This window comes from Nematolebias whitei, chromosome 9, assembly GCF_014905685.2.
Source record: "Nematolebias whitei isolate Nwh7 chromosome 9, NemWhi1, whole genome shotgun sequence".
Taxonomy (NCBI): Eukaryota; Metazoa; Chordata; class Actinopteri; order Cyprinodontiformes; family Rivulidae; genus Nematolebias; species Nematolebias whitei.
Window position 1 is genome coordinate 43,621,371 of NC_056506.1, and position 27,046 is coordinate 43,648,416.

Here is a 27,046-nt window from a genome sequence, read left to right on the forward strand (position 1 = left end):
TGATTTCCACATTGGTTTACGGTATATATATATATATATATATGTATACATAAAATGAAACATTTTTAACAATTAAGGGTTAAAATATGAATATATTGTATGTATTTATTTATTTAAAAATATAAAATAAAATTCTACTCTCTTGAATAAGGACAACCTTAGTCAGCTATATGTCCTCAGAATTAGTGTATATTTTATCAGGTGGTTATATTCATAATGTATTTTTTGTAATTATAAATTTATCTTTTATTTCTTCCTGTTTTGGACATTTGTAATACCCTATTTAACCTTTATTTATACAAGTTAATCCCATTGAGCTTCGGGGACTCGTTCACAATAAAGACTTGAATTTTAACAAAGAGTGATGACAACAAGAACAACAGACAATCATAAATGATGCACACAGTTTTTAAAAAAAGTTAACAAGTGGAAATAAAATGGTAATTTAAAGGAAAAGCAGCGAAAAACAGTGAAGAATACTAAAAACCTGTTTTGTTCACAAAAGCAGCAAGCAAATAAAAATGTTTTTATAATAATTTGAAGCTTTAAAATTGATAAAGCTTGTTTCTAGTAAACACTTTCTTCAGTGCATCCCTTCAAATTAAAAATATACATTTAACATTTTTAGGGAAAAGGATAAAAAGCCTCACAGTTTACGACATTCCACGTGTCTGATTATAACACGATAACGCTGGAAAGATCCAAATCACCATTTTAAAACAACAAAATAGAACATTTACTTAAATTATTTATAACCTCGTGTCATGGAGGCACCACTGCTACAACAACTATACAGCCCAGTATAATGACAGGTCATCCTGAACTATGTCAAACGGTGCAGTCTGGAGGCGTTCACTCCGGTAGTTTTCTGGATTTATTGAGGCGTAGTTCTGAAACGTGGGTACGCACTCAATGTAAACAAAGCACCTTTGTCTGCAAACGACTCTGAGCATGCAATGCAGCACATTTCTTCCATGGACGTCACCTTTGTTCAACTATTTTCACTCACTTTGGCTGTTTCTGTACATTTTGCTTTCATTTGTTAAAGGACACAATAAGTTAACAAATTGCATTTTGTTTCATACTTTTCTTTGCTAAACTGTTTGCTATACAAATAAAGTTAATTTGAGTCTGCCGAATCAAGTTTTTCCCGGCCTAGTATGTGTTTAATTTTTTGATTCATGAGTTGATTTCTACATTTCCGAGTATTATTCAGTTCTGACCGTTTGCTTATTTTAGACTCAAAGTGCTCGTTGAATCCTTTCACGCATGAGGCACCTGGACCACATCTCTGTCTGCTCCAAACATCCAAGATATGTTTTAATTCAGCTGCTCCTTTCACACAAAACCAATTACCGATACTTGTATTCCACTTTAGTCATCTTCAGTTATTTATTACACTTGACTACGGAATTACAGCAGTTTAAAGATAAAAAAGTGTCTTTTTGTAGTTGTTGTTAATTACACTAAATTATTTTCCTGCCTTTATCAAAATGTATGCAGGCATGAAGAAGAAAATTTAATTACCGTATTTTCCCGTGTATAAGTCGCAGGTTTTTTTTGCATAGATTTTTCAGTCCTGCGACTTATACACCAGAAAATACGGTAATTTTGCAGGAAATAAAAGAAAACTAGATGGAGGTCTGGACTTTTTATAAAAGTGTGTGCTGTAAAGGAGCGATGCACTAGTTGTCTACATATAATTAAAAAAAAGGCCTCAATTCCAAAAAACATGTCAAATATAAAAACAAAACCCATATTTTACAATAGTTGATCCAACTTAAATGAATTGTTTCAATTGGTAACAATTAAATTAAGTTCATTCAATTAATTTATTAAGTTTGTTTAACTTGACAAATTTAAGTCAGTTTTATTCAAACCAATTACTTTATTTCATATAAAGAATTAAAATCCTTCCGACTTAATTTTATGGAAAGTCAACTCAAAGTTTTAAGTTGTTCCAAATCAAAGAACTGAACTATCCAAAAGTAAATAATCACCGACGTTTACTTTAAAAAAAAAAAAAAAAATACAGCTCGAACGTAAATCAAATTGCGTGTGTGTTTTAGCATATTTTAGTTTTTCCAGTAAGAGTACTTTCATGGTAATCAGAAATTCAAGTTGGCTAAAACAAGAAATCTTTGTTGCACAAATGAAACATTTTAAGTTTTATTGTAGAAACATCTCACATTCTTGAACAGTTTTGCTCAACAGCTCCTCAAACTTTATAGAACAAGTCAATAACAAAAAAAAAAAAGATCAACTCCCAAAATGAAGTGCGCATCAAAAGCTCATGAATAAAAACCCAAATACACATTTTACTCTGTGCATTACTCATGTGCTCAATGTCCAAAAGAAGTTTAAAAACCTTGAGCTTCCAAAACATGGAGCTCTTCTGTTCAGTCAAGACAGAAGACAATCTGTCCCGTGGACAGACTGAGCTCTGCGTCTTCCAAACAAACTGTGGACTTTGGGAGCTGCACATCTCAAGTTGCATGAAGATTTTTTTTTTAAAGAAAACTTAATTTAGCAAAAACAAGTACAAACAATTCACAATAGTGTAACTCTAAAAAGGGCAAAGCAGAGGCAGACTTCGATATGAACAAAAAGGAAATAAAATAAGAAACTACAACAAGGGGGGTATATGTTTTAGGATTAAAAGTGGGCAATCCCATTAACATTTCATACAGGTCTTTATGCGTTTCAATAAATTTCAGAGATTTCAAATATAATTGAAATTCAGATTTAAAAAAAAGTTAAAAACGGGGGATGATTTTAGCGCTCTCTGTTCACGAATAAAGAATATTGCCAGACAAAATATCAGATTACAACCGAGTTCCTTTTTATTTTTTTTTTGGTTATTCAATAATACTCCAAATGTTACCATGTCTCTGGAAATAGATTCAGGAAGTGTAACTTTCAGTGTGATCCATCTTTCTAAGTGATTCCAAAATATTTTCAGTTTGTTTAGTGTCCCAACTTTTTTTGGAATACGGTTTGTATAACAACTAATATACCTCCAAATTCTCTGAACAAAAATGTCACACTTCCAGAATTTGGAGGTGTTGGATTGTATACCTGGATTATTGAGCATGGACTTTGTTGGTCCTTGAGATCTTCTATGCAGGTTCTTCATCAGGAGGTGGTGGATCAGTCTTAATCATGGTTTTATTATCAGTTGACTTTTCCATCACCTGCCTATTGTCTTAGATGTAGCTACATAGATATTTTTAAATGTTTAATCACTGGATGTACATCTACAACTGCTTAACTTATTCGATCAACCTGATTCAGCATGACCCCCACAGATAACAGCCATTAGCATGCACTTAATCAACTTTAGAATGCATAACATGTCTAAAACTAAATCAAATGATCAAATATTGATGTCAATTTTGGTGAATGTCTTTTAGCACAACTCTAATTCCACATTACTTACCGTTACATGAAATTGAAAATCACACACATCTTGTAACAGCAGTTATTTTTGTTTTGTTCCGCCACTAGATGTCGCTGTGGTACAGTTCATGCCATGTGCTGGTGAAGATTCTCAGTCATCCAGGACATGATCAATTCAAAAAACGTTCAATACAAAAACAACTGGACTTTATTTGTAACAGAACACGTTTCGCTCCTCATCCGAGGAGCTTTCTCAATTCAAAGAGCAGAGAGTGAGGGGTTCAGGTTAAGAAATGAACTGGGAAAGCTCCTCGGATGACAACATTTTTCATAGCACTTATGAGAGGAAAGAATTAATATTATTCGCTATTAAGAGAAAGTAAACCAGAAAAATAACAACCTTAAATTAACAAAGTCCATGCTCAATAATCCAGGTATAAAATCAGACAGGTCATCTGGACAGTGTCGCCTTCGATCCGGCCGGAAGGCTTCAACCTTAAATTAAGACGAGAAGACGTCACTTCCGGTTTCAAAAAGATCGTTAAAACGGTTAATGTAAAGGACCTGATGTTGAGCCGATTAAGAGGAGTTAAGAAGAAAAATAAGCGTTTTCAAGTCTACCGGTTTGTCCACTTGCAGGCCAGAATGGTATGTTTGTTCCATGTTGTGTGAATTGTGTTTTTTGTATAAGCTAACTAGGACGAGACAGCCCCTGGTTTACTCCAGAGCTAGCTAACCTGCTGCACAGGAGAGACCAGCTTTGGGCCGCAGCGACAACATCTGGCTCAGACACTGATTGGTTGAGTTTTCGGCAGATGAGGAATAAATGTACAACTTACATCAAAGCCGCAAAACGTAACTATTTCTTATCTCAGACCTCCAAAAAGCTAAATGACCCTAAAAGATTCTGGAAAACCATCAAATCTCTCTCAGGCAGCTCCCAATCATCTGACCTCCCATCACAACTTCTCGTTAACTCTGTTCCTGTGTCTAATAAGCACGAGATCCTGAACTGTTTCAACAAACTTTTTGTCGCTTGTAGTTCTTGATTTGACACAGTTACTAATGGAAAATCAGCCACTTCCCCAAAAAGCCAAACTTCTACAAACCAAATCTCCTACAAGTCAATCTTCAGTAAATCACATCTTTTCTCTTTCCCCGTCCTCAGTCAGTGAGGTTAATAAATCGTTACAAGGTCTAGACTCTAAAAAAAAGCTGCAGGACCAGATGAACTTCCACCTTATTTCTTAAGGCTGGCCACTCATATCATCACAGTACCAGTGTCCCACATCTTCAATCTCTCCATAAGTCAAAACTCCATTCCAGACACTTAGAAAACAGCCTTTGTTCTTCCTTTGCTGAAGGGAGGTGACCCCACCTCACTGAACAACTATTGACCAATTTCTAAACTGCATTTTAGCCAAGGTTCTAGGAAAAACTGATAAACTCTCACATCAAAAAGTATTTTGACTCATTTAACATCTTACCTCCACATCAATCTGGTTTCAGGAAACACAGCACGATGACTGCTTCACTGAAGGTTCTTAATGACGTTGTTGAAGCACTGGATGTTAAGGATTATTGTGCTGCACTTTTCTTAGACCTGTCTAAACATTCTGACACTGGATCATAACATCTTGTGTCATAAACTCTCAGAAATTGGTTTCTCAGATCACACCATTGGTTGGTTCTCTAACTATCTTTTCAGATCGGAGGCAATGTGTTCAACATAATGGTACTTCCTCCAGTTATTTAACAGTCAACAATGGTGTACCACAAGGCTCAGCCTTAGGATCCACTCTCTTTACAATCTACATAGGTAATGTAGGTCAGAGCATCCCTGATGCATCCATACATTTCTATGCTGATGACACAGTTGTTTATTTTCGAGCTAAATCAGTTGCTAAGGCTTTCCAGCGTTTGCAATCCGCCTATGACATCATCCAGTCAGATTTGCTCCATCTCAAACTTGTCCTAAATGCCGACAAAACCAAATGGATGCTTTTTTCAAACAGGAAGTCAGTCCCAGCAGGTCTTCCTCTGATTTTATCCTCAAATGGTGTCCCTATTGAGTTTTTCGATTTCTATAAATATTTGGGTATCTTGGTCGACTCGCATCTCTCTTTTAAGCTCCATGTGGAAAACCTAATAAGGAAACTGAAAGTTAAATTGAGTTTCTTTTTCAGAAACGGATCCTGTATAACTCTGAATGCTAGAAAACGCCTTGTATCTGTGACTTTCCTTCCCTCCACTGACTATGGTGACATTATCTACATGAACGCTCCTACAAGCACCTTGTAGATGTTGGATGCTGTCTATCACGATGCATTAACTTTCGTAACTGGCTGTGATTATCGTACCCACCACTGCACCCTGTATTCACTGGTTAACTGGTCATCATTAACTTCACGCAGACTCTCTCACTGGTACATTTTCATCTTTAAATCACTTCTTGGTCTGCTGCCTTCATACATCTCCTACATGTCTGCGTGAGTGCAGCTACAGCATGCGCTCTCAGGACATTCAGTGTTTCCTCATTGCAGACTGAACTAGGAAAAAGGTCCTTCTCCTACGCCACTCCTGTTTCCTGAAACATCTTGCAAAATGATCTGAAGCTCTCGACCTGGACCTCTCTAAGTGGCTTTAAACATCTGCTAAGTTCCTGGCAAACCCAACACAGACATGTTCCTGTTTTTAGTTTTCTACATCGCCTTATAGCAGTTTTTTTAATTATTTTCGCTACTCTTCCTTTTGGTTGCTATTTGTTTTGTTTTGTAAAAAAAAAATAAAAATTTTAATTTTGTATTCCTCTTTTTTGACTGTCTATTGTTGTTGTTGTTACTCACTGTTGTCATCACTCTTTGTTAAGAAATGAGATCTCTTGTAAATGACTCCCCGAGGCTCATTGGAATTAACCTGTCTAAATAAAGGTTGAATGAATGAAAAGTAAGATAATATTTTGTATATCATCTGTGTGTTATCAGTTCTGGTGTACTCATGGTGAAAAGTGATCTGAAGACCAAAGATACAAGACCACAGTAAACATCAGTTTAAAGAACCCTCGTGTCTCTCGAGTGTGTGAACAAACCGGCGAAAATGTAAGTAAATATTGTAAATTGTAAAAAAATAAATAAATTGTAAGTTGTGTGTTTTTAGTTAGCATTTTCAGTTAGCACTCAAGCTAACTGAACTCGCAGAGTGGTTGCCTAGCAACAGCATCAGTTGGAGAGCGCTGTAAAGAAGTCAAACGTTTTTAGGCTCTGCTCCAGTTTATCTGTAACTGTCAACAGAAACTGTTTAGAAGAAACTGAGCAACATAAAACGATCATATAGACTTGATTTCAGCCCAAACATCAACTGCAGGTATCAGAGTCAGAGTCAGAGATTCTTTATTGTCATTTGCACCTCATGTGGTACATGTGGTGGAGCGACATTATGTACACGGGGTCCCAGTTACATCCAAAAATAAAATGTAAAAGAAAAACAGTAATAAGATCTAAGATATGAACTAAGAAAAACATAAACTAAAAATACACCAAGCACTAATAGCATAAGAACGTTACGTTGAACAGCAGCACGAACATGAGTTTGTGTGAACAGATGAGCACACATGAACACATAACATGGAACAGATCAGCAGCAGCATGATGTGATTTTTCACTAGGTTTGTATTTTATTGTGGTTGTTTTTTCTCCTGTCACCGTAGTTATAGTTTTCCACTAGCAAAAATGTTTAGCATAATAAAATTTGTAGCTTTAACTGATGAAACAACGAGGAAGAGGTCTGCACCTTTAGACATTCAAAGTGTTCAATTTAATTTTTAAAAGGAAACAACTGAGAAGTGAAACTTCTGTCCTCACAGCTTCATCAACACCAACTGGATGACAGAGATCTCTCAACCAGTAGCAACTGTCCAGATGGAAACAGCCACAGGTAGAGAGGATGGTGGAGCAGCAGAAACTAGAAGAAACCAAGATCTGAATTCCTATGAAGGTAATGTGAACTCTTCAAAGACTGAAGTCAGTGATGATGATGATGAAGCTAAACCATTACTTTCACATCTTTTATCAACACCAAGAGGAAGACCGATGTAGTCCAATCAGCAGCTCAGCTGACCAGAGAGAAGCAGCATCCAATGAAGAGGAGGGTAAAACAGAAACTACCATGATCTTACATCTGAATAAGTATGAAGACAATTCCAACTCTCCAGAGACTGAAGTCAATGAGGATGATGTAGAGGATGATGATAGGAACAATTCTGATTCCCAGCTAAAACATATATCAGACTCTGGTTCGATAACTGAAGATGGTGAGAAAGACTTGAAGGACAGCAGTGTTTTCAAGTCGGGATCAAAAACCATCAACAGACCTTTTAGCTGCTCTCATTGTGGTAAGCTGTTCATCAACAACTTGTCTCTTCAGAGACACATAAAAAGTAATTCAAGACAGAAGTCTTCAAATTGTTTGGTTACTAAGAAAGATCTAAAAGTGGAAAAAAATGTACAGTCATGCAGTAAAAATGAGACCATACTGAATCAATTCGGATGTGACGGATGTGGCAAAAGATTTACCACAAAAGCACATTTAAAAACGCACATGCAAATTCACACAGGAGAGAAACCATTTGCTTGTGAACTTTGTGGACAAAGATTTTGCCAAAAGGCCAATTTAAACACACACATGAGAATTCACACAGGAGAGAAACCATTTGCTTGTGAACTTTGTGGACAAAGCTTTTGTCAACAGTCCAATTTAAACAGACACATGAGAATCCACACAGGACACAAACCATTTGCTTGCAAATTTTGTGGACAAATATTTAGCCTAAAAAACACTCTAAACAGACACGTAAGCATCCACACAGGACACAAACCATTTGCTTGCGAACTTTGTGGACAAAGCTTTAGCCAATGGACCACTCTAAACAGACACATGAGAATCCACACAGGACACAAACCATTTGCTTGTGAACTTTGTGGAAAAAGCTTTAGACAACAGTTCACTCTAAATACACACATGACAATCCACACAGGACAGAAACCATTTGCTTGTGAACTTTGTGGACAAAGATTTAGCCATCAGGTCACTCTAAACACACACATGAGAATCCACTCAGGACAGAAACCATTTGCTTGTGAACTTTGTGGACAAAGATTTAGCCATCAGTCCAATTTAAATAGACACATGAGAATCCACACAGGACACAAACCATTTGCTTGCCAACTTTGTGGACAAAGATTTAGACAAGAGTCCAATTTAAACACGCACATGAGAATTCACACAGGACACAAACCATTTGTTTGCGAACTTTGTGGACAAAGCTTTAGCCATCAGTCCAATTTAAATAGACACATGAGAATCCACACAGGACACAAACCATTTGCTTGCCAACTTTGTGGACAAAGATTTAGCCGTGAAACAAATCTAAACAGCCACATGAAAATCCACACAGAAAACGGAGAGGTGGTTTTCAATGACTCCTAAAACACACATTAGAAACTACACGAGGGACAAATGCTGACTGTTAAATATTAAGAAAAGTCCTGAAGACTTGTAAGAGTTCACATGTATTCAACACTGAAAGATCCCAGGGTTTGTTGGTAACAATATGAGTACTGAAGAGGTATGCTATCAAGAAATGAAACGGTTTTGATTTACATGTATATATTTCAGTTTTTTCTGTGATTAGTTTTTCCATTGTGTTTGTTTGTTTTCTTTTAAAAGAATTGTCAAAACTACTGTCACTACAGACCTCTAGCTTTACAGCCAGTTGATCTAGGTTTTATCTGAATGAATACTTGGCATTGTTGCAGCCAAATGTTAAATGGTGTAAAGATTGAATACATTAATAGTTTATGTTCAAATGTTTGAATAACTTTCTGAAAAACGTTATACGTTTTAATGTCGGAAATAATATACACAAAATGTATTTTAGTTCATTTTGTTCTGATTTAAATGTGTTTTTTATTTATTAGGACAATCTTTATCTGACAACAGTAGTTGCGGAAATATATAAACAAAATAAAAACAAGTTATAAAAAAGATGTCAGAATCAAACTTACGGTTTTGTTTAAATGTTGCTGTTAATAGATCACATGTTGAGACTTGAAGCCATCCGAACAGTGCGGCTAGTTAAGACTAGACACTATTTTAGAGCAAATAAGTGACGTTACTTCAACCTAAACCACAGACAGTGAATAAATGTTTCAAATTTAAGGTAGAAAATGTATTATTTATAACAGACTTGATAAGCTCATCAAGAGAGCTGGTTCAGTTCTGGGAGTGGAAATGCAGTCTCTGACAGAGGTGTCTGAGCAGAGGAGCTGAGGAGACTACTCCAGATCCTGAACATCATGTCACATACCCTGCATGACACCCTGGACTCACCGCAGCACTTTCAGTCGTAGACTGAGACCACCGAGGTGCTCCACAGAACACCACAGGAAGTCCTTCCTCCTGTGGCTATCAAACTTTTCAACTCCTCCCCCTTTCTGCACGTAGAACAATAAATTTAATCCTGCACTACAATAAACTCTTTAATGTTTCTGTCTGCACCTGACCTGTTTAGAACTTGTTTTTTTTTTTTTTATATTCTTTTTTTTTTTTTTTTTTTTCTCTATTATTTTTATATTCTCTGCTATTTTTATTTATTTTTTATATCTTGTGTGATTTCTTGTGTATGTGCCTTTGTACTGAAACTCTGGCACAACAATTTCCTGCAGGATCAGTAAAGTTCTATCTTTTCTTTACACCATCTATTAAATGCTAGCTTGTGGTGGGTACTACTATCACGTTTGCTTAGGCTTATATATTCTGGGAGCCATTAAATAAGAGAAAACTAACTCGTAGGCATTTAACCATTCTTACCAAAATGAACCTTTTCATTGTAAAAATCATTGACGTTGTAATTCACTTACTGTTTACAGTAGTCCCTCATTTATTGCAGGGTTTCCGTTCTCATCCCCCACTGTGATCAGTGAAAAACCACGAAGTAGGAATAGTAGTACAATTAGTAATTACTCGTTTGAGTATTTAATATATATATATATATATATATATATATATATGTGTATATATATGTGTATATACATATAAAAAATAAAAAATATATATATATATACACACACGTGTGTGTGATTTTTTTGTTAATTGAACCCATAAAAGTAAAGTCGTCTTCACTAAACTGAAATAATTACCTGGTAAGTTAATGTAAATAAGTCTCTAAGATTACAGCCCAAATACTCTTTTTAAAGAGACACATTAAACATATCAAGTGTTAAACTGAGAAATTGTACCACTTTGGCAACAAAAAGCGATAAACTAAGTGAAACGAATAAGAAACAGCTGGAGGAGCTTTTTGTAGCCAATTGGTTACGGTAATTGGCAACAGGATAGTCGGAGAACTTGGCATAAGAGAGGCTGAATCTCTCAGAGGGTGGCACGGTGCTGCAGTGGTTAGAGCTTTCGCCTCTCAGCGAGAAGGTTGCAGGTACGGGGCCCGTCTGAGTGGAGTTTCATGCTCTCCTTATGCAATCGTAGGTTTACGTTTTCGTTCCAGCATCCAATTTTGATATATTGACCAAAACGGTCAACCCCTGTGGAGTAGAATGTGGCCTTCAAGAGTCTCAGATGGGCTGGAGATAGGTCTGCTATTATTGGGACCGAGGGCTTCCCTCTCCATTTGATGCACTCAGGACATGTCCTCTGATATTTCTTCACTGCATGTCTCCCTCGTAGAATCCAGTACTGACGCCTGAGCTCAGGGAAGACTCTGTCAGGGCCTGGATGGAGCAGACAATTGTCAGTGTCTCTGATGAGGAGTCTCGTGACTGCATGGCTAGGATCAAGCACAGCAGGGTGGATGTCAGTAGGGCCAGACTTCATGTGCCGAAGTCGACCTCCAACTTGAATAAGGCCAGACTCGGTCTATCTCTGGAACGAGTGAACTCAGCTTGCTGCCAGGGGATACTGGCTTACTGGCCTTTAGGCTCTTGACTTCTTCAGGAAAGTTCTCTGCTTGGTTGGATTTCAGCAGGTGTACTTCACCATGAGGTAGACCCGCAGGAGGGGAGGACAAGTCGGCGGCTGCCCCATGAAGCAACCGATGCGTAGCTTCTACCAGGTCTGCCCAGTTGTTGAACTGTGTTATGTTGGGCAATGAATTGGGGGGATGTATTTGTGTGAGGCCACAGAATATAGTCTGTTTGAGCTCAGAGGGATCTGCTGCATCAGCTAAGTTTTTTTTGTAGTTGTCTCTCTGTGCCACGAAGAAGGGGCATACCTATTTCAGGTGTGGCCTTGAGCAGCGATGCACCTTTAATACGGAGTAGTGGTGTGGCATAGTGTAGTGTGTCTCCCACTTTTGCTCGTTCCGTACGTGTCTCAAGGATGTTGATGGCTTCTTGGTCCAGGCGGGATCAGACTGCTAGTTTCTCGTTTCGAAAGGTGAGGACGTCAAGCTGCCAGAGACGCTCAACATGTTGGTAGTGGTTGGTCTTCTGGTGTTGGTGCGAGGGAAGTGAAATAACAGGTAGTAGTGGAAACCATATTGTCTGGGCCTTAAAGTGCCCAATTGAGACTTGTGTGGATTGCTGTAGGGCTACCCTTTGGACCAAATCTCACTGGCTCTTTTGCAGTGAGCAAGTGTGTGTAATCAGCACCAATTAGTAGCAATGGCTGAACCTCACTGAAGTCTGGGATCGAAAGACCCTGTAGATGGCAGTAACTTTGCTGTAAGGCAGTCGTGGGGTAGGATTGCTCTGCTAAAGCTAGTTGGCCTGATGTATAGGCGTCTTTAATATGGTAGCATTCTGTCGAGTGTGCTAGTAGGGCTACATAAAAGGAAACACCAGCCAGATGAGCGACATCTTGGCGGATGGTGCGTAGAGTGAGGGTCTCCGCTCTACCCTTGGGGCCTAAACGTTGGGCAGCAGCTGATAGTATTATTGTTCGTTCACCCCATCGTCTAGAATGGTGTAGGTCTTCAATGACCTCCGGCTGTGAGTTATTATGATGGGCACTACCTTGAGGTACACCTTTCCTCCTTGCTTGGAGTTGCTGAGTGCAGTTTGGTCACGCGGTGTGATGAGGTAGACACGTGGGTCTGACTTGGCAACATCGTGCAGGACACTCAGATGAATCTCTTGACACTTGCTGCATGGTTTCTTCAAGGTGCAGGCTTCAGGTTGGTGTTTGTTCTACCACAGTTACGACAGTGCTTACTATGTTCAATCCATCTCCTGATTTCATCTGGTGTACACTGTACAATATCAGTACACTGTGACAGATAGTGCTCTGAGCTCTTACAAAAGAGAGATAACTTATTAAACTTTTGTGACTTGGAATCAGAACAGGTTGCCTCTGCAGGTTACCTGTGAGCAGCTTTGGGTTTGTCAGTGCCGTGATAAACAGACACAGATTGTGCTCGGGGCTTGGAAGCCGGAGCGAGTCTTTCTCTCCTGGAGACATGGGGCTCTTCCGGGCGATGGCGCTGTGCCATTTTCACAGAGTCTTTGAGCTTCTGCCTTTACTTTGAGCCAGTTGACGAGGTCTCTGAGGTTGTAGGGGTTGAGTCTACTTGTGTTGAGAAGGCCTTGTATTTGGATGTGCTCTACAAAACTGTCTCTCATGTGCCTGGGCAGCTTACTTAACAGTCTGTCGATATGGCCAGTTGACATGATTTCTGTACCATTGGGCCCTTCTAATGAAGTGAGCGTTCCTACTAGCAGGTCAACACCGAGGGCAAAGCTCTGGAAGCCCTTTGTGTCCCCAGATTTCACATCAGGGGTGTTTAGGATAGCAGCAATCTCAAGCTTCAATCAGGAGCTGCCTGCTGTTATTTTTGGTTGTTGTATGTGTAGTGCAATGTTGTTAGAATTAGCAAAAAATCAATGGCAAAGAAGACAAACTTCACAGTAAAAATATCACTAGTTTAAACAGGACACAGAAAGTTGGACTGAACTTTTAAACAAACGGACTGGACCGCCAAATATTAGGCCTAAAAAAATGAAAATGTACAGTATATCTTGTACTCTGTTAAAAATCACTCGTTCGCAAATGGGTCACTTAAAGTCAGTAATTTTAAAATAACAGATTACAAAATAAAGTGTTTTATTTTGTATTATTTAGTGAGTGCATTATTCATTCCATAGTAATAAAAAAATATACAGTTTTACATCAAAAATGTTCATTTAAACAGAATTCTGAAAAGGGTGTTTTCAATGACTGTAATGAAAACTACACAACTGGAATCGTTTTACATTAGAACGACTCGCAGTCATTTATGCGTATATTCAAGATTTGTTTGGCCTTGACTTTAGTCTTCCAAAGAAGATCTTCGCCACCATCAGTCCACTGAAAACAGAAAACGTTAAATTCAAGGAGTGACTAGGACATCCAAGATGGAAAGGATGGAGAGAGCAGCTTTTTTTACCTCGCTAAAGTCATCAAACCAGCTGGGATGAACTTCCAGGAGCTGAGAAATCTGAGTCCCATCACTACAGCCAAAGTTCCTGCTGTGCCTGAAGAAAAACATAAAACAAACAAAAATAAAATCTTTCTGAGTTGGTGAAAGCTAACAGTGACACGAGCTGACTTTTAGTTTGATGAACCAGCCCTACTCACACAATGAAAGACACACATTCCTGGGATTCTGAGATGCCAGATAAGCTCCGACTGCAGCCGTCAGACCAAACAGGAGTCCTGCCAGCAGAGATGTGATGCTTCCTGGGGAGGGACAGAAGTGACGGGGTGTGTTTTGTTTTCAATACTATAAACACTTTATTTAGTTTTACGTGTTGGGATTTGATAGGACATGATACATTAAATCTAACTAAAGAATTTAGTTGGATTATAATTTAGTTGTGGATCCACAAAAGAATAAGAAGGTGACACTGGAGCCAGGCTTGGGGGGCACTAGGCACATTGGCAGGTGCCTGGTGACAGGGCCTCTAGCCATGGGACCCGGTCGGGCTCTGCCTGAATGAACATGGGTTTACCTTCCTGCGGGGCCACCCTCTACAGGAGGGGCCATGTGGGTCAGGTGCAGTGTGCTGTGAGCAGTCTTGACTATGGCTAACGGGACATCGTCGCTTCGCTGGTGGGGAAGGAGCCTGAACTTGTGTGTGAGAATGAGAGGTACAGATGTAGAGCGATATATGGGGCTGGATATATATTGTTAATTATCAGTTAATTATCAGTTATGAGTTAAGCTCATGAGATATACATGTATTATGCAAATATCCTCGTTGTTTGGGCACCACCTCTCTCTAGGAGAGGAAAAATCAGTCTCTGTTTACCTCAAATCAATGTAAACTTAACGCAAGTTCTTTTCTCGTGTTTAAAGTGCATCGGCCCTTCTCCACAATCCTCCTCAGGGTCCGGTCACCTCTTCTCGTTGTGCAGCGTTTTCTGCCACACTTTTCCCACAGACTTCCCACTGAGGTGCCTTGATACAGCACTCTGGGAACAGCCTATTCGTTCAGCAATTTCTTTCTGTGTCTTACCCTCTTGCTTGAGGGTGTCAATGATGGCCTTCTGGACAGCTGTCAGGTCGGCAGTCTTACCCATGATTGCGGTTTTGCGTAATGAACAAGGCTGGGAGTTTTTAAAAGCCTCAGGAATCTTTTGCAGGTGTTTAGAGTTACGTCGTTGATTCAGATGGTTAGGTTAATAGCTTGTTTAGAGAAACTTTTCATGATATGCTAATTTTTTGGGACAGGCATTTTGGGTTTTCATGAGCTGTATGCCATAATCATCAGTATTAAAACAATTAAAGACCTGAAATATTTCAGTTGGTGTGCAATGAATCTGAAATATATGAAAGTTTCATTTTTATCATTACATTATGGAAAATAATGACCTTTATCACAATATGCTAATTTTTTGAGAAGGACCTGTATATATGGTTGGGTTCACCTCAACACAGCGTGGGTTCTGGGACAAATCTCCTTGAGGGGTTGGACCTCATTCCACTCTGGAGTTGTTCATGGTGAGAGGAGCCTGGCTGGTGTGGGTCTAATTATAGCCCCTTGGTTTGGCGCCTAGGCGTTGGAGGTTTCCCGGTAGATGGGAGAGTAAAAAGGGTAGCTTTCCTGTGCCTTCAGGTAGGTGGGCACACTCTAACTGTTGTTTGTGCCTATGCACCAAACAGAAGTTCGGAGTACCCACCTTCTTCTTAATTGTCTCTGGGTTTTGTTCATGAGTGAGGGAAGAATGGAGTGCAAGAGCGACAGACGCTATGCTGCCAGTCAGACATATTGCAGACTCTGTGCTGGTCCGTTGTGGTGAAGAGCGAGCTGAGCTGCAAGGCAAAGCTCTCTGGTTACCGGTCGGAGAGACTCGGAATAGAGACGCTGCTCGTCCACACTGACGAGCCTGTTGAGGTGGTTAGAGATTCTGGTAGAGACGCCCTCTGAATGCTTCCTTAGGGAGGTTTTCCAGGCATGTCCAACAACCGAAGAGACTACAGGGAAGCCCAAGGACACGCTGGAGAGACTTATCTCTCTGCTGGCCTGGGAACTCCTTGGAGTTCCCCCGCAGTAGAGCTGGCTGTGGAAAGAGATGTCTGGGCGTCCCTGCTCAAACTGCTGGCCCATGACCCGACTCCAGGGCAAATGGAAGAAAATGGATGGATCCATGTACCTATTCTGTTAATTATCCATTTAAAGTGAATTTAAAAAAAAAACATCTGAAGGAAAACAGACAGGGGATTGAACTCAGCATCACAATAAACACAGATTATAAAAATCACGTCTTCTTTAGCTATACAAGTGTTATGGCACGCTGCCAAAGGATACTTTTGCCCATTTGTGTCTGTCAGCGAAATATCTCATGAACCACTGGATGAATGAGAATGAAACTTTAAGGTCTATTAACTTTATTTACTGAAACTAAAACCGATCTTAAAAATGACTCCAACTCAGCCAGTTTTACATCTATTGAGCTAATTCTTATTGTGGTGGCAGTGGGTCATTTACAAAACAGGAAACAACTTTTTAATTCATTTCTACCACTAACAAAACAGTATTCAGTGTTTTATATACTGTAAGCCTCGTAAATGTTTGATTCTATTAGATTAAAACATAAAGTCTGGGTTGTCAGTGGGTCTTACATACCTGCTTTAACAAAACCTAGAACTCCTCCAGCTGACACAAAAAGAGCATAACCGAACCCAGTCCAGTCGACCCCCATGATCACAGACTTCTTCTACGGCTCAAATTTGATTTTCTTGCACTAAACTCGAACCAGATAGAGTGAAACTAAAACCTACTCAAATTCCAGTTTTCAGTATCAAACACTTTATAGAGCTAAAAGAAAAATAACCAGATAACAGAGAACCACAAGAATTACGAAAACATTTTTCCACTTCCGCAATACACCGGAAGTACTTGGTTAAGCAAGTCTACTTTCAAAATAAAAGCGCAGTAAATTTGAGGGTGTACAGTATTTCATAAACTTTTCTACAGTTTTTGGACAAAAGTGGTTTATTATAAAATATCGTTAAAATTTAATTTTTTTGCCTTTTATGTGCAGTGACAAAAATGATTAATAGTATAATTTTAGAAAGAAAAATTTAGCTGTTTTTATTATATATTGTAAACTTGTTTATTATTAACTATCCTTTTGTGACAACCACAAAATGTAGCAGTGTACATGGTAGAATAAGTTGAAATAAACGAATGAATAGAAATATATATATTTTTTTATTGTTTGACAGTCTTTTTTCCACCATCTTTCTTCTTCTTTTTGGGTTTGCTTTCATCCTCCATAACGACCTCTTCTGCGGCAACTCGGACTCTCTTCACGAGCTGCTGAGGTTCTGTGGACAGAGCACAATGACAAATAAAAAATAAAGTGAATAATAGTTATACAGTAGTCCCTCGTTTATTGCGGGGGATACGTACCCTGAAGATCCACAATAAGTGAAAAACCGCAAAGTAGGAATAGTAGTACTAGTAATTTATTATATATTTATTATATATATATATATATATATATATATATATATATATATATATATATATATATATATATATATAGTCATTTTAAACCCTTCCCACACTCTTGCAATATTCTAAACGTTTCTAAACTCTAAACGCTCTAAAATAGCACAGAATCTCTTTTTTTAATAAAATTTTATTCACCAATTTGTGTACATAAAACAAACAGAATGTCATGATTTCAGCTCTCTGCCTCCTCTGCTCTTTGCCACCTGCAAGCGCTCTTGGCCACGCCCACTTCTCCCCTCTGCACGGTGAACAGCTGACCAGCTGCAGCAGGAAGTATATCCTGCAGTGTGGGCTGCACAAATGTGCAGCAGGTGCTAAATAATTTAAAATTATTTATTTACAATAAAAATTCCATGCCGATCATGCGGCTCATCCATCAATCAGCCAATTGTGTGTCATGTCCAATCTTATTCTGAAAAACCACGATAGAGCGAGTCCACGATAAACGAACAGCGAAGTAACGAGGGACTACTGTATTAAACTTGAACACGTTGTGTTTCCAGTTGACCACCTTTAGATGTCGTTGCCTCAGATGTTGGTTCTTCGTCAACCTGCTGCACCGATGAAGGTTTCCACACAGCGAGGCACGTCAGTCGAGCCGTCGTGTTCACTTCCCCCAGAAGAATAGGAGACTCCAGCTCCTGGTTGACAGCACAAATACAATTTCTCCAATTATTTTCTTGAATTTAAACAAACTACTGGTATGTGAATTTGATTTCAGATCCAAGGTGACAAATGTTTCAAGTCGTGCCTCTTTCAGGTGGATTTTCCACATTTTGATGAAACCGTCATTTGAAGCTGTCGCCAACATGCAGTAGTCCCCCATATTCAAACTTTCAACTGCTTTCACTCTGAAACAACAAAAGAAAATTTAAACAATTGCATTTCTTCACCCAACACACCATAAAAAATCTAAATCAAGAAAGGAAAGAATATTTACAATAAAATATGCATGCATGAGAAACAATCCTGCTTAAAATACCTGGTTTCGTGAGCCTTGAACTCACACACCCATTTGGCTTTTTGCACATCACATAACCGCACAGTTTCGTCGTCTCCTGCAACAGCCAGGATGGAGTTCTGAAAGACAAACACCCGTTTAATCTCATATCTCCTACATTAGTTATTCCGGTGTAATTACTAGATATAAACATTTTCAAGCAAATATCCGAGTCTTGGTTTGGGAACTCACATTTAAGAACTTCAGAGAGGAGATCCTCTTGGGATTTGTGACTGTTCCTATCACCGAAGCCGACTCCAGCTTGTAGATATTAATGTTGTCATTTACTGCAACCACAAAATTGTCTCCATCTGGAGACCATTTGACTATATGTGCATCTGTAGATGTAAAAATTAGACCTGGTTAATATCACACCTACAAGATGAACTTTTTAAAAGTCTTGAGCAAAACTTACTCTGTTTGATGTTTTTAATAAAAGCTGATCTTCCATTTGTGAGATTCCAAGTCCTAAAAGAAGTAAATTGTTATTATTACTTATTCTTATTGATCTATAGACAGAACTGACTACTCAGCAAGTTGTGAGATCCACCTCAGAGTTTTGTCCGTCCCAACTGTCAGAGCGAGTTTTCCAGAAGGATGGACAGCGAGTGATGTGATGTGACCTCTGAGAGGTAAAAAAACGAGAATTCATCAACATAAAAAAAAAATAATAAAATAAATTCAGCCCCTTCAGTGTCACAGTGTAAATTTATTGTGCTTACTTGTGAGCTCTGATGGATTTCACACACTCCCACTTCTTTGTGCTCCACACACACAGGAGTCCATCTTCTCCTCCGCTCAGTAAGTGAGATTTGTGAAACTCAAGGCACGTGACGCTGCCTGTGTAGAGATCACGATACAGACGATCAAGTCTTTGCAGAAAGTAAACATTAAGCAAAGTCAATTTATGCATCCTTTTAACTCCAGCAGCTCTGAATAAATCCAAAGTTACTGAATTTAGCATTAATATAAAACCAGAATGGGAGTTAAAACTGGCCCTTCCACCTTCAAATAATCAGAGAACAGAAAAGGCACCTTCATGTTGCAGCAGGGCTCCGTGCTCAGTTCTCTTCTTCATGTTGTACACCTGAATGGTCTCATCTTTGCTTCCTGTGACCACAAACCTCTCACTGGCTGCCACAACTGACACTGTGGCTGTGTGAGCATGATGCGTGAAGTCAGCTTTGACCGTCCACTCCTGTCACAAAAAAATAATTTGCATAATGTGAAGAAACATCCAACAGAAAGAAGAACAAGAAACAACAAAGTTCGTGCTCAAGAAACATTTACAAGAGCAACTAGTGCAAAAAGTGACACATGTCTAAATTAAATAGTAAAAGCTAATGTGCTCTTACACCCATGTAAAGATATTATTTATGTGATCTCCAAACTGTCTTTAGTCATATCTCCTATAACACACTGCTTTACTACAGGAGAAAATTAGACTTTTCAGTAAAACATGAGTACATTTTCACTTTTATCATCATAAATACCAATGTAGGCACATGGCATGTTCATACTTTTACAAAATATAACATGTCAACTCACATTTTCTCCAGGTTTTACTCTGTAACCGAAGGTGATCTGCTCGTAGCAGCCAGCGATGAGCCCCACCACCTCTGCCATGCTGCTGACGCTCAGCTAAGCTAGCTAGTCAGCTAACGTGTTTACCTTATTTCCTTTGCTTTTGTCACAGCTGCACACCCTAACTCAAACTACAGCTGATAAATGTACAAACATACGTCTAACTGCGACAAACAGAGAAGAACAACAAACAAAACGACATGTTAATCCTACTAAAAGGCGAAATGTGTGACAATTTTCAAGAAACTGTGCAAAACAACGTGTGGAACTACTGCGCCTGCGCAGAACTAGATTCTTCCGGTTCGCAGGTTTTCAAAGTAAAGCAAGCAATAGCTCCAGTCATGATCAGTATGAGCAGATTATTAAAAATAGGTTAATAACACTTCTTTTTTTTACTAAAATAGAATTTCATACATTTGATGTAATTCAATTTGTATCCCAAGAAACGTTTTGAAAACTGTTATAATTATTGTTTATATGTGTGAAAAACTGCAATGCCTTATGCACTTTGGGAACGTGTTGTTTTCGGACTTTTTCCGGCTACCATTGTACTTCAGTGACCCTAAAACATTTAATCACTTCTGAGGGGACACAATAGTTTATCAAAATCCTTAAACCTGTTATGAAATGGAAAAAAAAAATCAAATATTTTATTTAAATGTTCAAACACTACTTCTAAATTCCTACATGTATCTCATCAGAGGACACTGTTCGTTCAGAGAATAAGACCCGCCCCTTTGTTGACCGAGGAAGGAGGGGCAAGGCATTTCTGCGCCTTGTGATTGGCTGACATTCATAAAAAACGTGATGATTGACGTGTCAGATAACTCTTCGCGCACCACTCGTTTGTCTACTTTTCTGAGAAGATTTAGGAAGAGTTCCCCCCCGCGGAAGGAAACCATGGCAAGCAGGTAAGTCTCGTACTGTCTGAAAACTCTAAATATAAGTTTTAATGTTTTTTTCTTTTTTTACTCTAGTTTTTAAGGAAGAAGCGCCTTGTACGCGCGAGCGCTGAAGATGGTGTATTGCGATATTTACAGTTGTTTGGGATTAAATGAAGAACAGAGTTACAGTAGGAGTTTTGGCCCCTTCCTGTCATTACAATAAGGGTGTGGTGGCTACTTATTTACACCTTTTTCCTGTTAATATATATATAAGATAAGCTCTTTGGCGGTTTATATCATGTTACAAGAATGCAAAGTAAATAAAAGCACGTGTCATTTAATGATGGAGGTGTGTTTTTTTTTTGCAGAGTAGAAGTTCTTACCCTCTGGGTGCTTTAATTTTCCGTTCTGTCGTTGTTTTGTCTGACAGTAAAACACCACAGAAGGCTTTTATTTAGCTGGATAGTTTTACTTAAGTTATACTTTTTTTAAACAGAGTATTTTATACACATCCTGCACATTTTCCATTAGATTTGTGTTCGACTGACTGCATTATGAGCTGGAAAACTGTGAGTTAGGGGAATTTCAGTCAAGGTTCTGAATGTTTATTAGTAATGTTAAACTAATTGTGTGTCAGAGAGTTGCTTGTGTGTCTGCAGGAGCACGGTGCCTGCAGACCTGATGAACTCCAGCGCTTTAAGCTGGAGAGCATCGGTTGTCTTGACCTCATCTCTGTCTGATAAGAATTATAAAAATGCGCTTCATATGAAAAACATCTTCTCGTATCCAACATTTTTCAGTCAGGTCATCTGGACAGTTTGCATACTTGGATTATTGAGCATGGACTTTGTTGTTTTCAACCAGTTTGACATGACTGTCAACAAGGAAGAGGGCCGGCAATGGAGGAGGGGGCATGCCAAAGAGACCATCTTAGCACCAACATAACTGGTTTGTTCCACTTTGGAGTAAGCTGTTGGGGGAAGAATCAGTTTTGTGTTGTGGGTTTCCTTGACTGATGAAGCCTTCTGGATCGAAGGTGAAACGTTTCAGCACAAAAAAAAGAAACTGTCTAGATGACCTGACTGAAAAATGTTGGATTGTATACCTGGATTATTGAGCATGGACTTTTATCTTCTCGAAGCTTCAGTGTGGCCTATTTGAGTAATGAGAGGATGAAAGGGTAATTAATAAATCCAACACTGTGGGTTGGATTTATTTTTGGGGTTTTTTACAACTACACAAAAACCTATAAATTAAAAACTAGATTTTCTGACGAGCTTTCTGCAAACACTGTTTATCTGAATAAAATAATCAGAAACCCTAAAGGGAGGATTTCCAAACCAGCGCCATGACATATTTGCTCCAGACACCGTCAGAAGAACGAGAAATGTTTCATTATTGTGTAATCTGTGAAAATAAAACCAAACATCCTCTTTTCCAGCAGGAAACGTCACTACTGGAGTAAAATGTTCTGCAAGTTTAAGCATTCAAATAATGACCCAAGAACTTGGTTAAGGATCACAAACAGACCTCAGTTCTTCAAATGGCGAAACCATCGTGGTCTTGTTCTGAGTCTCACCTGTTCCTCATTACACTGTCTTTATGTTCTTCACACACCTGGCCCTTGTTTTTCATCACCACACCTACTTTGTACCTTCACTACTTCCTCAATATATGAAGTATCTGGTGTTTCTTCATCAGACCCTCATGTTTAGGCTCTGCTGGGGTCAGGTTTGTTTACTAGTATTTTATAGATCCATTATGGGGATGGTGCTAGTGATGGATCATTTGGCTCAAATTGTGAAGGAGTGTCTCGGGTCGTTTGGAAGCTGAAAAGTCCATCGCTCTTTGTTGCGTTGAGTCAGCTGATCTGGATCCTGGAGAAGACGGAATCCCTGAAACTTTGTTTTAAATATCATCTTCTTACCTCTGGAGTCTCTTCTGTATTTGGGTCTTTCCTTCCTACCTTCAGAACAAACAGTTTTTCTTTAAACTAGAGAAATCCTCTGAAATATTTAATGTTCTGATGTTTGAAGGGCTTTTTTTTTAATGCTTTATGATCTCTTGAAATGTTTTTTTTTTCCAGTAGCTGAAACTCTTAAAATGGCACAAATGGTGACACATGATTATTAACTCGTGATATTTATATAATCTGAGTCAACACGTGGGTCTTAAGAACAGACAATCTCTTGTTCTGTCTATTGATTTGTTTTTCTTGTATTTTTCAGTCGTCAGGCTAACAAGGAGCTGACTGAAGTGCTGAATCAACTCTGGCGCCTGGACACCAACCGTCTTAAACCAGGAAAAGATTACAGGATCTCACTCCAGGTCAGTGCTGTCACAGAGAAGTGAAATAAATACGCATTTGTCTGGACTCGGAGCTGGTTTACCTGCAGAGGTGCAGTGTGATAACGTTCTCTACAAACCGAGGGAACTGGAGGTCAGAAAATGTTTTCTGGAGAAACAACCGAACCGGAAACGAGTGAAATGCCCCCTCTGGGTTGAGGGAGTCTAGTCAAGTATCCTGCTGTTGTTTAGGCTGGAGCAGGAGAGGTTTGACAGATCAGGGCTCCCTCCTCAGTAATGAGGATGTTGCTTTGGTCAGTCGTGATGTAGAAAGGTCGAGTCGAAAGGGCCCAGGCTCAGATCGGGTAAGGAGCTCCAGAGTAGAGCTGCTGCTCCTTCGCATTGAAAGGAGTCAGTTTCACGACAAAACAAGCGAGCTGTTAACTAGTTCTTTGTTGGTTCTGTTTGTGTGCAGTGTCAACATGCAAGCGTTGTGTGTTTTTCAGGGCAAGGCAGGCCATGTGGCTCAGGGCAGTAACTACGCCAGAGATCGGGCCACCGCTCCTCTCTTCACGCACGTCAACGAAGAGAAACTGAAGAGCATCAAGACGTATGAACGTAAGCAAACAGAGTTTTGCTCGCTACGTTTGTGTCTTCTTTCACTACTTCTGAATACGACGGATTACATTTGGAAAATGCAGATTTCATCAACTTACTGGACAACTATGAGACATCAACAGGTGTGTCAGAGACCGTCACTTCGGAGGAGCTGAAGGAGAACGAGCTCTTTATTGATGCCATCATGGAGACGGAAGTCATGAAGGTACAACTGCTTTATGCACGAGAGAGAGAGAAGTCTCCGAGCACAAAATATAAACAGGAAACAAGTTTAAAACTACTGATTTAGTCAGGATATGGTCTTAAAGATGTTTTTATCATAGTAACAGACTTCATTCATTCAAGAACTTTTTGTTTAAGGAATAAAATTACTTCAATACAATTTTTTACTTCAATTTCTGTATTTCGTGTTTCTATTAGTTGCTTCTTTTACATAATATTAGACACTTCAGATAATGTTGCCGTTTTCTGTTCTGCCTTTATATTTTTTGTGAACATCTGACTAAATGTTTGGTTTTGACTCACAGTGTGCTCACAAATATCTGGTGAAGAAAGGCCAGTCTCCACCAGACCTTGCACAGTTCAAGAAACAGCTGTTCAACATCTGGTTTCGCCTCTACCACAGGGACAGGAATGGAGGGTGGGTGACACTGTAACTGCAGGGGGCGCTGCTTCAAAGCTTTAACCCTGAATCACTGGGAATCACTAAAATAAATAAAAATAAAACATTTACCCTCCCAACAGAAAATCTCCAGAATACAGATGTTTTTTTTTTACCTACAAAAAATTGTAATCATTATAATAACTGACGAGTTTCTTATAACTTTAACAGATGTACATGAATTATAATTTGAACTAGAAAGTTCCTGGAGAAACTTTGATGGGGACTGCCAGGCTGTTGCCACTTTAAATAGTTTGACAGTACTTTGTGTTGGGGTTCACTCTCAGCTACCACTATACCAAATTTCAGCAGAATAGCTCTAAAAATGTCTGAGTTATCATATTTTTTCCCTTTTAGCTAAGGTGGCCATCTTGGATTTTTTTTTATTGGGATTCAGTTTGTGATGCGGAACATTCTCAGCTATAACCTCACCAAATTTCAGCTACATATCTGTAAAAATAGCTGAATTAAAGACATTTAAATGTAGGTTTGGTGGCCATCTGGAAAGTTTAGATTTGAATTCAGTATTTAACTGGCATTGCTCTCAGCTATCAGAATATCAAATTTCAGCAGAATAGCTCTAAAAATGGCAGAGTTATCATATTTTTTTCCCATTTAGCTAAGGCGGCCATCTTGGATATTTGATTTGCATCATGAATGCATAACAACTCGCTCTCAGCAATGAACATAATTTCAGCTGAGAATCTCAAAGAATGACTGAGTTATAGTCAATTTTGTGTTTTTGCTGAGGTAGCTGTGGCAGCCATCTTGAATCAAAAATGGCTGCAAACATTAATCAGTTCTAAATATACATCTGATGATTACTTTCTGTGATTTTCAAACAAGTCCAACTGTGACGTTCTAAGTTTTCTTCAGGAAGCTCTCTACTCTCTAAGTCATGTGACCTCACAGCATTAGAAGTGTTGTCAGGTATTTTGTATGGGAAAAATGGCATCTTCATTTGCAAATTACATCGCCATGGTAACTCGAAATGCCAATAAAAGTAATCGCACACATAACGCCGCCGAGCCGGTCATTTTGATATAACATTTTTGGTGGAACACGTTGCGGTTCGGGCCGCGTTAAAGTTAAGATATAAAGTTAAGACACCCCAAGTCAGGTGGATAATAATAGGTGCTGCCTTAGTCCCTAATCATCACTGGATTTATTTTTAGTTGCCAAGTCGTCAAGCGAAGCTGTAAACTTCTAATGACTAGTGCTTGACAAGTAAAAACACATTAGAACTAAAACTATTGAAGCTCGGGTTGAGGGGGGGCATATAATGACGTATTTCGGTTTTGTTTTAGTGATTATTGTGTTACTTTTCTAGTGAAGACTCTTGTGGATTTGAACACGTTTTCGTCGGGGAGACCAAAAACGGGCAGGAGATCATGGGTCTGCACAACTGGCTGCAGTTCTACCTGCAGGAGAAACACGGACACGTTGACTACAAAGGCTACAAAGCAAGAGATAACAAAGACACGGTAAGACTAAACCGTCCTCATCAGAAGAAGTGTACTCGGGACATTTAACTGAACGTCTCGTCGTTTTTCAAACTTTCTTGTGGCTTTTCTAGCCGGATGAGGACGACCATGTCCTGAACCTGCAGTTCAGTTGGAAAGGTTTGGTGAAGCCGATCGGCAGCTCCTTCATCGGCGTCAGCCCGGAGTTCGAGGTCGCTCTTTACACCATCGTCTTCCTCACGTCCACGGAGAAGATGACGTCTGTGGTGGTGAAGGTGGACGAGTACGTGCTGGAGCTGGTCGTCTATCGGCACGGCCGCTCCATCGGCACGTCCTACCCCAAACTGCTCAGCAGCAACAACAGGGATTTCTAACGCCCGGCGACTGTAGGAGGAACACTTCTTTTTACCAACCCTACTTGTTTTTATTGTTAAAATAAAACGTTTGTTCACAAACTGAATAATTAAATTTAACGGTTTGCCTCTCTTGTAAAAGAAATATGTGAAGATGTTTTGAAACATGTCTGTTTTGAATTTTTACGGGTCATTTTATTTGATATATTACTAAAAACAACGTAGCATCATGTTGGAGGTACTATTATTTAAATAAAGGGCAATCATGACTTTACTGTCTGTAAAATTTATTGGCACGCATGAATGTGAGCACTGACTTGAGAAAATTTTAAGAACGAATGCAAGTTAGTTGTATTTTACATGCCCATTTTATATTTAGGGTCATGGGGCTGGTGCCTAATTTATTTTAACTAAAAGGCACGGTATACAGCTTGACAGTCCTACATGTGGTCTGTTTTATGTTTTATTTAGGATCAGTGTAACCCAACTTCAGGAAGGTATATGTTAAGGGGGGTTGGGGGAACACCCATCCAGCAACAACAAAAAGTGAAAATGAAATTCATGGGTTAAATTTAACATTATTGAGTCTTAACCAAAGTTTATTTACATTTTTGATGATTAAAACGTCTCTTGCACTCTTAAAAAAGATTCATGAAGTCAGGTGTGACTGGTAAAAACAAACCGGGACAAAAAGTGGTATAAAGTGCAATTTATATATATATATATATTTATATATATACACACACACACACACACACACACACACATATATATATATATATACATGTG

At 39.0% G+C, this 27,046-nt stretch overlaps 4 protein-coding genes across 5 annotated transcripts; 2 read left to right on the forward strand and 2 right to left on the reverse strand.

The window, feature by feature from the left end:
* Window positions 1–3,930: 3,930 nt before the first annotated feature.
* On the forward strand, window positions 3,931–8,958 carry LOC119414757 (gastrula zinc finger protein XlCGF57.1). 2 transcript variants are annotated; one of them, XM_037681867.1, is made up of 4 exons: window positions 3,931–4,047; window positions 6,384–6,497; window positions 7,262–7,392; window positions 7,478–8,958. In XM_037681867.1, the coding sequence occupies exons 3-4, from the start codon at window positions 7,281–7,283 to the stop codon at window positions 8,881–8,883; spliced, it is 1,518 nt and encodes a 505-aa protein (XP_037537795.1). In that variant the 5' UTR covers window positions 3,931–4,047; window positions 6,384–6,497; window positions 7,262–7,280; the 3' UTR covers window positions 8,884–8,958. The 2 variants fall into 2 exon arrangements, with proteins under 2 accessions (XP_037537795.1, XP_037537796.1); XM_037681868.1 differs by lacking the exons at window positions 3,931–4,047; window positions 6,384–6,497 and having other exon boundaries at window positions 7,340–7,392; window positions 7,480–8,958.
* Window positions 8,959–13,668: 4,710 nt separating this feature from the next.
* On the reverse strand, window positions 13,669–16,773 carry LOC119414758 (transmembrane protein 14C-like). Its single transcript, XM_037681870.1, has 4 exons — window positions 16,515–16,773; window positions 14,023–14,124; window positions 13,832–13,919; window positions 13,669–13,752 (listed from the first exon to the last, which is right to left on the reverse strand). The coding sequence occupies exons 1-4, from the start codon at window positions 16,588–16,590 to the stop codon at window positions 13,692–13,694; spliced, it is 327 nt and encodes a 108-aa protein (XP_037537798.1). The 5' UTR covers window positions 16,591–16,773; the 3' UTR covers window positions 13,669–13,691.
* Window positions 16,774–17,098: 325 nt separating this feature from the next.
* On the reverse strand, window positions 17,099–20,267 carry pak1ip1 (PAK1 interacting protein 1). Its single transcript, XM_037681871.1, has 10 exons — window positions 19,957–20,267; window positions 19,444–19,606; window positions 19,131–19,248; window positions 18,959–19,033; window positions 18,824–18,876; window positions 18,601–18,746; window positions 18,391–18,488; window positions 18,160–18,259; window positions 17,920–18,049; window positions 17,099–17,218 (listed from the first exon to the last, which is right to left on the reverse strand). The coding sequence occupies exons 1-10, from the start codon at window positions 20,032–20,034 to the stop codon at window positions 17,103–17,105; spliced, it is 1,077 nt and encodes a 358-aa protein (XP_037537799.1). The 5' UTR covers window positions 20,035–20,267; the 3' UTR covers window positions 17,099–17,102.
* A 596-nt stretch (window positions 20,268–20,863) lies between these two features.
* si:dkey-222f8.3 (Poly(U)-specific endoribonuclease-C-like) lies at window positions 20,864–26,336 on the forward strand. Its single transcript, XM_037681872.1, has 7 exons — window positions 20,864–20,903; window positions 23,105–23,204; window positions 23,669–23,780; window positions 23,864–23,985; window positions 24,308–24,420; window positions 25,772–25,925; window positions 26,018–26,336. The coding sequence occupies exons 1-7, from the start codon at window positions 20,893–20,895 to the stop codon at window positions 26,276–26,278; spliced, it is 873 nt and encodes a 290-aa protein (XP_037537800.1). The 5' UTR covers window positions 20,864–20,892; the 3' UTR covers window positions 26,279–26,336.
* Window positions 26,337–27,046: the final 710 nt, after the last annotated feature.

Excerpts from the sequence above, each read along its gene's own strand:
- pak1ip1 (XM_037681871.1), bottom strand. The coding sequence starts at position 20,034 with ATGGCAGAGGTGGTGGGGCTCATCGCTGGCTGCTACGAGCAGATCACC. Across the intron at positions 19,249-19,443 it reads AGCCCTGCTGCAACATGAAG|GCAGCGTCACGTGCCTTGAG; the intron begins GTGCCTTTTCTG and ends ATCTCTACACAG. Across the intron at positions 18,260-18,390 it reads TTCAAGGCTCACGAAACCAG|AGTGAAAGCAGTTGAAAGTT; the intron begins GTATTTTAAGCA and ends TTGTTGTTTCAG.
- LOC119414758 (XM_037681870.1), bottom strand. The coding sequence starts at position 16,590 with ATGGGGGTCGACTGGACTGGGTTCGGTTATGCTCTTTTTGTGTCAGCT. Across the intron at positions 13,920-14,022 it reads GAATGTGTGTCTTTCATTGT|GCACAGCAGGAACTTTGGCT; the intron begins GTGAGTAGGGCT and ends GTTTTTCTTCAG. Across the intron at positions 13,753-13,831 it reads GGTTTGATGACTTTAGCGAG|TGGACTGATGGTGGCGAAGA; the intron begins GTAAAAAAAGCT and ends TTCTGTTTTCAG.
- LOC119414757 (XM_037681867.1), top strand. The coding sequence starts at position 7,281 with ATGACAGAGATCTCTCAACCAGTAGCAACTGTCCAGATGGAAACAGCC. Across the intron at positions 7,393-7,477 it reads AGATCTGAATTCCTATGAAG|AGGAAGACCGATGTAGTCCA; the intron begins GTAATGTGAACT and ends ATCAACACCAAG.
- si:dkey-222f8.3 (XM_037681872.1), top strand. Across the intron at positions 23,205-23,668 it reads ATTACAGGATCTCACTCCAG|GGCAAGGCAGGCCATGTGGC; the intron begins GTCAGTGCTGTC and ends TGTGTTTTTCAG. Across the intron at positions 23,781-23,863 it reads GAGCATCAAGACGTATGAAC|ATTTCATCAACTTACTGGAC; the intron begins GTAAGCAAACAG and ends TGGAAAATGCAG.